Source organism: Carassius carassius, chromosome 5 (genome assembly GCF_963082965.1).
Source record: "Carassius carassius chromosome 5, fCarCar2.1, whole genome shotgun sequence".
NCBI classification, from domain to species: Eukaryota; Metazoa; Chordata; class Actinopteri; order Cypriniformes; family Cyprinidae; genus Carassius; species Carassius carassius.
The window spans coordinates 36,045,174-36,055,300 of record NC_081759.1 but is presented as its reverse complement, the minus strand read 5'-3'; the positions used below and the strand labels follow the sequence as shown (position 1 = coordinate 36,055,300).

At 35.5% G+C, this 10,127-nt stretch overlaps 1 protein-coding gene across 1 annotated transcript; it reads right to left on the bottom strand.

The window, feature by feature from the left end:
- Positions 1–7,304: 7,304 nt before the first annotated feature.
- On the bottom strand, positions 7,305–9,427 carry LOC132141465 (transcription factor Sox-19a). Its single transcript, XM_059550988.1, has 2 exons — positions 8,478–9,427; positions 7,305–8,389 (listed from the first exon to the last, which is right to left on the bottom strand). Exons 1-2 carry the CDS (start codon positions 9,119–9,121, stop codon positions 8,143–8,145), a joined length of 891 nt encoding a protein of 296 aa, XP_059406971.1. The 5' UTR covers positions 9,122–9,427; the 3' UTR covers positions 7,305–8,142.
- Positions 9,428–10,127: the final 700 nt, after the last annotated feature.

Sequence of the window (10,127 nt, the reverse complement as noted above, 5' to 3'; positions counted from 1 at the left end):
TGTCCTTTTTCTGTAATAAAATATATTTCTGATCTATTAAAGCTCCTCTAACATGTTTAAACAATTTTTGACTCATGTTGAGTGAAAGTGTCTTGGGGATTATTAGTGAAGTCAACAAGTGGTTTAAAGGTATTGGAATGACAGGCAGTCTGTCCCTGGTGTTGCTTAGGCGCTGTGTTAACGCTGTGTTGTGGTTTGTTTGTTGGGTCTGGTTGTGTAGTCTTGGCTCTGTCTGCTTTGTGGGAGGTCTTCTCTGTAGGGCTATGTGTGTTTCCGGAGCAGTGAAAACTCGCTGAAACGAGTCATAAAGCGTCTGTGCATGCGTGTGGTTCGCTCCTTATCTACCTGTCTGACAGATCTCAATCTACCATCATAAGGATCTAATCTGCGTGTGTGTGTGGAAACACCACACTGTGCGTGTGTTTGTCCGCCCTGCCCATGAGGGACTGAAAGAAACGTGTGTGAGGACTTGAACGAATGATGTTAAAGAACAAAGTGATTTATATTTTCCATACTTACGACTTCAGATTTCAACTGTGTGTCTCAGTGTCTGTATTATCGGAGCACTTTGATGTGTGTTGTTTGGTTGAGTGTGATAACAGCCCATTGATGAAGTTCTTCTGTATATCTGAAGAATGTGGTCTTAGTGTTTGGTGAGTATTTCTATCTGTGTGGGCCGCACTCCAGATCCGACTGTAGATAGTCATTCACGGTGTTCTGAAATTTTGACAAACATGAACAAAAGAAAAAACTGAATGAATGGAGATGAAGTAAGCTTCATTTAGATGGGGGTTTCATCAGGAACTTTTATCTGCCTGGGATTTATTATTATTATTATTATAATTTTTGAAAACATTTATAATAAGCAGATTTGAAATCCTTTCCTTTATGAAGTTTTCTGTGCACATGTGAAGTCTGCATTAAAAATGGGAACTGGCCTAACATTCATTTTTGCAGCATTTTGTGTGTTTTTCATAAATACATTTTTTTAGTTTTACCATTGTTCCAGACCAAGATTTTCAGTCTTGAAATATAAAAAAACACCCCAAAATATTCATTATTACATTTTAAATAAATTATGCTCTAAACAATGAGCAAAATATATACATTTAAAAGAATCATGTAATGTTTATTAATTTTTTTGACACCAATAACACCTGTCCCTCAGATGTGGTGTGGTTTCCATTATGATCAACACTTGTGTCCCTAATAAAGTTTTAATTTCTTTTAAAGTTATTATACATTTTTACAAATAGGATTGTATTGTAAATGTGTATGTATATGTATGTGTATGTGCATGCATGTATGTATTTATGTATGTGTGTATGTGTATATATATATATATATATATATATATATATATATATATATATATATATATATATATATATATATATATATATATATAGACCAAAAGTTTGGAAACATTACAATTTTTAATGTTTTTGAAAGAAGTTTCTTCTGCTCATCACGCCTGCATTTATTTGATCAAAAATACAGAAAAAAATGTAATATTGTGATATATTATTAAAATTTTAAATAATTGTTTTTAAATGTATTACACTTTAAATTATCATTTATTTCTGTGATGCAAAGCTGAATTTTTAGGGTCATTATCACATGATCCTTTAGAAATCATGTTAATATGATGATTCATTATCAAAGTTGTAAAAAGTTCTGCTGCTAAATATTTTTTCAGAACATGTGATACCTTTTTAGGATACTTTGATGAATAAAAAGTAAAAAAAAAAAAAAAAAAAAAAAGAAGCTATGTTTTTAAAATATAAATATTTTGTAATAACAATATACACTACTGGTCAGTAATTTGGGGTCATTAATTTTTTGTCTTTCTTTTTTTTTAAATAAAATCAATACTTTTATTCAGCAAGGATGTGTTAAATTGTAAAATAAAATAAAAAGTGATAGTAAAGAAAATATATTATTAGAATATTTTTTTTTTATATTTTTTTAATAAATGCAGTTCTTTTTAACCTTTTATTCATCAAATATATTAGACAGCAGAACTGTTGCCAACACTCATAATAAATCAGAATATTAGAATGATTTCTAAATGATCATGTGATAGACTGGATGTTACATGTGACAATGAAGGCTGGAGTAATGATGCTGAAAATTCAGCTTTGCATCACAGGAATAAATTATTTTTTTAAAGTATATTCAAATAGAAAACTATTATTTTAGGCTGTAATAATATTTCACAATATTACTGTTTTTTCTGTATTTTTGATCAAATAAATGCAGGCTTGATAATAGGTATATATATATAGAGGTGTATATATATATAGAGAGAGGTATATATATATAGAGGTTTGTATATATATATATATATATATATATATATATATATATATATATATATATAGAGGTGTATATATATATAATATATATATATAGAGAGCGGTATAGAGGTATATATATATAGAGAGAGGTATATATATATAGAGGTGTGTATATATATATATATAATATATATATATAGAGAGCGGTATAGAGGTATATATATATATATGCAGATGGATAGATATATGTAGATAGATAGATATATAATTGTGTAATTGGGCTGAAAAAGACAAAGGATTAGAAAGACAAAGGAGTCAGTCATTTTAATTCAACAATGTTTAAAATGTAATTTCTATCACGTCATTTTCATCATATCAGATGATGCTGTGGTTGAAATGTTTATGACTTTTAGAAAAAACGTGTATGTATGAAAATACATAGAAGTGTTCTAAGGTGAAGAAACAGACATGCAGCTATTTTGAGTAAAGTGGAAAAACACTTAGATAATCAGATAGCATTGCTATGTGTGTCTGTCTTTCTCTCTTTCACTCTTCTTCTCTCTTCATCCTCCATGCAAGAGCAGCTGCAGCAGATCAATACTTCAATCTGAGTGTTGTAATCCCTCTGCTGTTCAGAGCAGCGTGTCAGAACGAACACTCTCCTCTGTTTCTCCTGTGAGCTAACTTAAAATAGATGAAAAAACAAAATGACGTATTGTTTGCATGTTCAAACAAAATGTGTGTGAGAGAGAGCTAGGTAGTGAAAGAGATTAGAAAAAGAAAAAGAAAGGTGTGGAAAGGCCTTCACTGATCATGCCTGCAACGATTCTTGAATTTTTGTCCGTCTGGCCAGGTTGAGTTCAGAGGAAGCATTAAAATACTGATAGGAATGTGGTAACTACATTTCAGTCGTAAAAGTGAAATCTAGTTTATCAAGCAACTTTAGTTCTTGAAACTTCAGCAAACATGTTGATCCTCATACAGTTGGTGCTGTCTCTCCCCCTAGCTCACTGAAACACTTTATCACCTGCCAATTTCATCGGCTTTTGTGGTGTTTGTACACACACTTCTTTGCAGTATTTAAATATAGTGAAATTGTACATTTTCTGTGAAGAAATGATTGTCTTTAAAATACATTATATGATAAGTAGGGATGCAAATAAGATGATTATTCTCTTTGTGTTACAGCTGATAACTGATAAATGGTAGATGTTAAAGTTTTATACTATTTTGTCTAAGTGAAGTAAAAAAAAAAAACACTAAGAACTAAAATCACCGTTTTGGATTCAGGCATTACAACAATTTAATCTACAGTAAAACAAGTGGAAATTCATTTTGAGATTTGGGTAAACATATTTATAATAGTGTTATTAATTTTATTAGTCTTTAATGATTAACTTTAAGTGAACATAGGAAGCAAAAGTAGTCTAAATGTAAAAACTGGAATTAAGCACGCACAATTTAATACTGCATATCAACTGATACTGATAAAAAAAGTAATATCTAACAATATCAGATATTGTACCATATTCTGCATGTGGAATGATGACATCTGAAGAAAATCGCTACCAGTTAAAGTCAAGATATTGTACATTTACAGAATAGAAGAAATGTTGTGTTATATGTGGTGTATCTTAGTTTGTCTATTTTAAGATTTAGTTCTACAAACGTCATTGAATGGCAGGCATTGAGCTGATAATAGACCGGTGTTTGCGTTATAACCGCGATGATTGACACTCAAGCAAAGTTTAAATAATTTACATGTTTCTGGTGACTCACGTTGAGCTGTGTGACGTTAGTTAAGACGATTGTGACTATATTCTGCTTACTAGTTGAGATTTTTTGTCACTCATCGGTTTATTTTTCTTGCACAATCCTTCGGTGGCAAATGCTTGCTATATCTCTCTCCCATGACATAAGCACCACACCTACAATCTGACTTATGCACTTACAAACCTGCACTACTTCTCTCTCTCGTTCCTTTTCGTTTTTGTTGAGCATGTAAGTCAAGCGTAATAAAGTTCTAGGTGGCATTCAAGCAGACAGCAGTGGTGAAGTATGCGGTTGGTCCTGCTCTCCTGTAGCTCTGAACTGGAGCATAGCAACTGTGTCCCGTCGAGTCATAAGCATGAATATAGAGCCAAACTTATACCCCTGTTGGTTAAAAACTTGTTTAACTTTATCTGGTAACTGTATCATGCTATTACATACAGTATATCACTTAGTAGTTACATTGTGTGAGAAAGTATATATATATATATATGTATTTATGCATGTAAGTAGGTGTATGTATGTATATGTATGTATATATATATATATATATATATATATATATATATATATATATATATATATATATATATATATATATATGTATATATATATATATATATATGTATATATATATATGTGTGTGTGTATATATATGTGTGTGTGTGTGTGTGTGTATGTATGTATGTAGAGAGAGAAAGTGAGAGACTTTGTGAACTTTATTGGATTATGTATGTTTGTGTGTATGTGTTTCTCAGATTGTCTAAGTGAATCAAGTCAACAGACATTTAAATGTTGAACTGAAATAGCGAAGTCTGTTTCTTCCTCTTCCCCTCTCTTTCTCTTTCCCCTCTCTGTCTCTGGTGGGTGTGGGGTTGAGTTTTGGGGTTAGTTTGGGGGATTGCTGTTGCTTTGGGAACAACCTGTAGAAACCTCTGTTTGTTGCTAGGAGATTTTATGCTTTCAGCAAGAAAATCTGTCTCCCCTTTCAACTGAACCCCCACACATGCACACAGCGTGCGCGCACACACACACACACACACACACACACACACACACACAAAGCTCACTCAGTATTGGAGTTTGCCAGCTGATTCTGAAAATAAGATGTTAATAGCAAAACATCTTAAATGAGTGGATGATGCTTCTCATGGCTTCATGAATCTCTCACTCTTCCCCTGTACACTTGACATGCTGTTACTGGATCTTCACAATATGGAACATATAATAGGCTACATTAAATAAACAAAGGGAAGCATTAAAGTATTATTAAAAGTATTTAAACACTATGTTTGCACCATATGTGAAAACTAAATGATTCTAAAAATGTTTTCAAACATATTTTTCAATGTTTTATATATATTATGTATATGTGTGTGTGTGTGTGTGTGTGTGTGTGTGTGTGTGTGTGTGTGTGTGTGTGTGTGTGTGTGTGTGTGTGTGTGTGTGTGTGTGTGTGTGTGACTGTTATTGACAAGTTAGGAGACATTTCTGTCTGTGTTTTTCTTTGTAACGTGACAACAAAATGTCTTCCTTTTACTTTGAACAAGCCACACTAACTTTGATTAATGTTTTTAAATGTTTTTGAAAATTGCTTAATTAAAATCATACCTACTTAGATTCCATATTATTATTATTATTATTATTATTATTATGTCAGGGTCTAGACCCTTTTTCTTTTTTATCACCGGAAATTTACACCAAATAGTGCAAATTACACCAACTTAAGTAAAAAACAAAAACAAAAAAAAACAGGACATAATTTTCACACTTTTCAAAAGATATTGTGCTTTTAAAAAGTGTTATTGACTTCTCTGTGCACACAGCTTCTTGCAATAGCATTTATGGGTCCAGCTGAATATTCTTCGTCATATGTGTAAGTGTTTATAACTCCCATCCCCCTTTCAAAACTCTTCCTTGGCATCTCCCCCCAGTTCCTCCCCTCCCCTCCACCCCCGATTAGCCGGTCCTGACTGCACCATTACCATGAGAATAGCGGGGAGCAGCGAGCGGGTTAAGCTCGGGACTGCTGAGAGAGGGGAGACGAGGCACTCAATGCAACGCTAATTTTCTGCCCGGTAGGAGAGCGAGAGAAAGGAGAACAAAGGCGAGCATAAGAGGCGCTGAGAACCGCGCGCTTTTACTGCGCGCACCTGCGTGCTCAAAAGCGCAGGACAATGAGCCTCGAAGCAGCCAATTACGGCCTGGACAGCCACTCGCTTTCTCTCCTGGAAATAGCGGGCAAAGTATGAAAAAAACGATAGAAAGGGAGGATATTCTTCCGACCTCTGCGTTTTGATCGTCCTAACTTTTATCAGTTTTAATCGATGTCCACTTTCTTCTCGGGGTTAGGTGACGGAGGTCAGACTCCCAGTCCCTCCCAAATCAGTGTCCTCTGCACTCATTGTTCCCTTTGCTTGCTTAATTTGGTGCGTTTTAGCTAATTATAATATGAGTCATATCGACTTAAATGCGTTAATGTCGAGACCATAAGCCCACTATCGTATTAACGATGAATTAAACGAGTCTAGACGCTTTTAAATGGACTGCCTTATGAAGCGGATCCATATGGGTTTTGATTAATCCTTGGAAAACGCTAATTTCGCAATAAAAGCCTATGTGTTTGGGCTGGGCTGTTTTGCACTTATCACATTATCGTTTACTTCGTCAACGTGTGTAGGTTGTGGCGCCGAGGAAAGCAACACCTGTCATGTTATCATTAAACAAACTTGAGGCATTTGCTACTTATGAATGTATGTGAAGAGAGACATTATTTTTTTGTTATTAAATTATTTCCTATTTCCATTTTATATATATATATATATATATATATATATATATATATAAAATGGAAATATGTATAATTTTTTTTTTTTTGTGTTTTAAAGCATAGTGAAATTCACATTTACGGATTAGCATGACATTGTATTTCAGTTATAAAATTAAGGAAAGTAGTCTGGTTTTCATGAATATAATGAGAACAAAGAAAAAGCACTGTGTACAAAAATAATAAAATATTTTATTACATTTTTTTTTGTTTGTTTTGTTTTTCTATCAAGGTTGTCCAGTCACATACAAGATTATTAACCCTTACTATAAGGGCTTAAAAGTAAAAAAAGAGAAACATTTCAAAGCAATACATTCTCAGTCAAACAGTCTTTTAACAAGCTCATAAAGTTTTTTTTTTTTTTAATGAACATTACTAAACGTTTTGACTCCCTTTTTTTACACACGCACACACACACACACAAAAACACTTCTATTCACAATGTTCTATTTCTCAAAGGAGTTATGAATTAATTGTTCTTTTTATATAGAAAATACAGTCAAATCCCTCTAAGCGGGATCTCTATTTCTTTTTTACTTTTTAATGCAACAAAAATCTGTTGCATTAAGCTCAGGGCATGTATCTACACTATAACAAAAATGTCTAAACTGTTGTGCATTTCATATTTTTTGCATTACCTAAAACAATGAAGAGCAGCACAATGTTACAAAGTCTTATGGTATGAAAGCTTAAAAGTTAAACTTAAGAGATTCACTTTGAGGTGTTTCGATCATCAGGACAAGCAGCGACTGAGGGAATGTTTGCTCCGTTCCCTTCTTTTTTCCTATTTAGCGTTTACAGCCATGCCTTTAAAGTCAGTAGTCGGTAAGATACTAAACTAGCTGGTTGACTATGCAAATAAGAAGCAGTAATCAACCATTTTGCTAATTGATTACAAAAAAAATAAACGTGCCGAGATACTACCATGGTATGAGTGAATCATGAGTGATTCCAACAACAGTGCACCAGGCCTTACTGGCATAATCATCAAACATTATACAAAAAACAAAGACATGGACCTTAAAGAAAGAAAAAAATGTTATAGAAAGGGGTGACACGCATTCCACACAATAATCTGAGGCACTTTAACAAGGCCAGAAGTCCAGCTGCCTTGGGATTCCAGTTCGGCCATGTGTCCACACACCCTCATCTTTTTTTACACATCAAGTTAATGTTCACACATCTACAGCCAACATCAGTGGCCCTCCAGACCCGAAACAGGAAGATGTATTAACAGTTTCCTGATCAGATGTGGGTGAGAGGTGCTGTACCGGTGAGGTAATGCTGTTGGATGTTGGAATAGCCCCTCTGCGCTCCACTGTCTGTGGTGTCTCCACCAGGGATATACATGCTAATCATGTCCCTCAGGTCTCCTTGTAAAGGACCCCGCTGGTGGCTGTGGGCTCCGGTGGGAGAGTGAGACACCTGGTCTGGTTTCACCATGGACATGACCGGGCTGGGCTGCTGGGGGGTGCTGCTGTAGGACAATGGGCTGGAGAGAACAAAAGAAAACTTTTAAAGTGTGCATGTCTTTTACTGCACATGCAAATATCTAACTGTAAGAAGAGTTATAAACTTACTTGTAGGAGTTGGCACTATTCATGTAAGTCTGTGCGGTGGCCATGGCAGATGGATACTGGAGGGCAGACAGATCGTAGCGGTGCAGCTGCTGACTGTAGCCCAGAGCATCCGTCTGCATGCCAGTGTAGCCACCTGTGTGACCCCAGCCATAGCTGTCCATCCGCGGGCTTCCACCTGATCCCTGAGCCGCGGCTGCCGCTAGTAAGTTGCCGGCTGATAGAGGATACTTAGCAGCCGGGTTGTCCTTCTTCAACATGGGTTTCGTCTTGCGTCGGGGTTTGTATTTGTAATCTGGGTATTCCTTCATGTGCAGTGCGCGGAGCCGCTTGGCCTCGTCAATAAACGGGCGCTTCTCCGCGTCCGTCAGCAGCTTCCACTCTGCGCCCAGGCGCTTGCTAATCTCAGAGTTGTGCATTTTGGGGTTCTCCTGTGCCATTTTGCGCCTCTGACCCCGAGACCAGACCATGAACGCGTTCATGGGCCTCTTAACTTTGTCCATTGGATCGCTACTCTGTTGTTGGTTGTTGACAGTCGGTTTGGCGGCTCCGTGCGTCACTCCACCGTTCAGCTGGGTCATTCCCTGCGCGCTTTGGTGCGTCGGTGGCATGGAGGATTTCATATCGTGTTCCAGCATGCTGTACATGGCTGACAACAGAGGTTAGTGGTGATACTTAAGTATCACCGTAAACTATTAACTAGTCTAACTTAAAATCAAATCCACTGACTTTCAGTGCCCGCGAAAGTAAATGTTTACGCGTTGCGCTCTGGACACATAAGTCCAAAAGACGGGAACGAACTGATTGTAACTACAGCCAAAGTGTTTGTAAACGCCTAAAGACTATCAACAAGTTCTGAAGTGACGTTAGTTTGTCTTAAAAGCGAAACAGGTCCGAGCTGAATTCTCTGTGCGTCCTACCAGCGACTCTTTCAGTGCTTGAGTGATAATAGAATTTCATCACTGTCCGCCTCCAGCTGCTTTCTTGCTCTCCACATTAGCATCACTAAAGAAGGGGTGCGGTGAATGTGGAGAGGCCAAGAGCAGGAGGAGGATTCAGTTTTGGGGAGAAGAGTTTGTCTTCACCTGCAACTATTTAAACGGATTTAACAATGTTTTACAGTAGCCATAGTTCATTCTGAAAAAAATCAAGTGCATGTTTGTTAATACAAGTTGTATTTATCTTTATCCACAATTGCAATGAACACCAAAGTGTGTTATGAATAGCTTATACTCGTTATTTTTCAGTCTTTATCTGTTTATTTTTTTACTTATTGATTTCTGACCAAAACAAAACCATCTATTTATACTTAGACACTTGTTACCTGATGAAAAAGCAACTTTTAGATTTTTTATTTGGTTTATTGCACAAAATGAATGCCTTTTCTGTATTTGTAATAGGTGAAGTTTCATTGTTATAAATAAGTTATAATACCAAACATCTTTAAATGGTATGGCATATAAAGCTGCATTTCTTATGTTTAATATATGTTGGATTACATAGCTTTTTTTTTTAAGGAACAGAATTGACTGTTTTGTAGTTGATTTAACCATTACTAGCTTTGTGTTGAATGTCATGACACTGTCATATTTTAGTACATTGTCTAAGATTGTTCCCTACTGACCAACAACACAAAATATAACAAAAAAGTGA

Excerpts from the sequence above, each read along its gene's own strand:
- LOC132141465 (XM_059550988.1), bottom strand. The coding sequence starts at position 9,121 with ATGTACAGCATGCTGGAACACGATATGAAATCCTCCATGCCACCGACG. Across the intron at positions 8,390-8,477 it reads AATAGTGCCAACTCCTACAA|CCCATTGTCCTACAGCAGCA; the intron begins GTAAGTTTATAA and ends TGTTCTCTCCAG.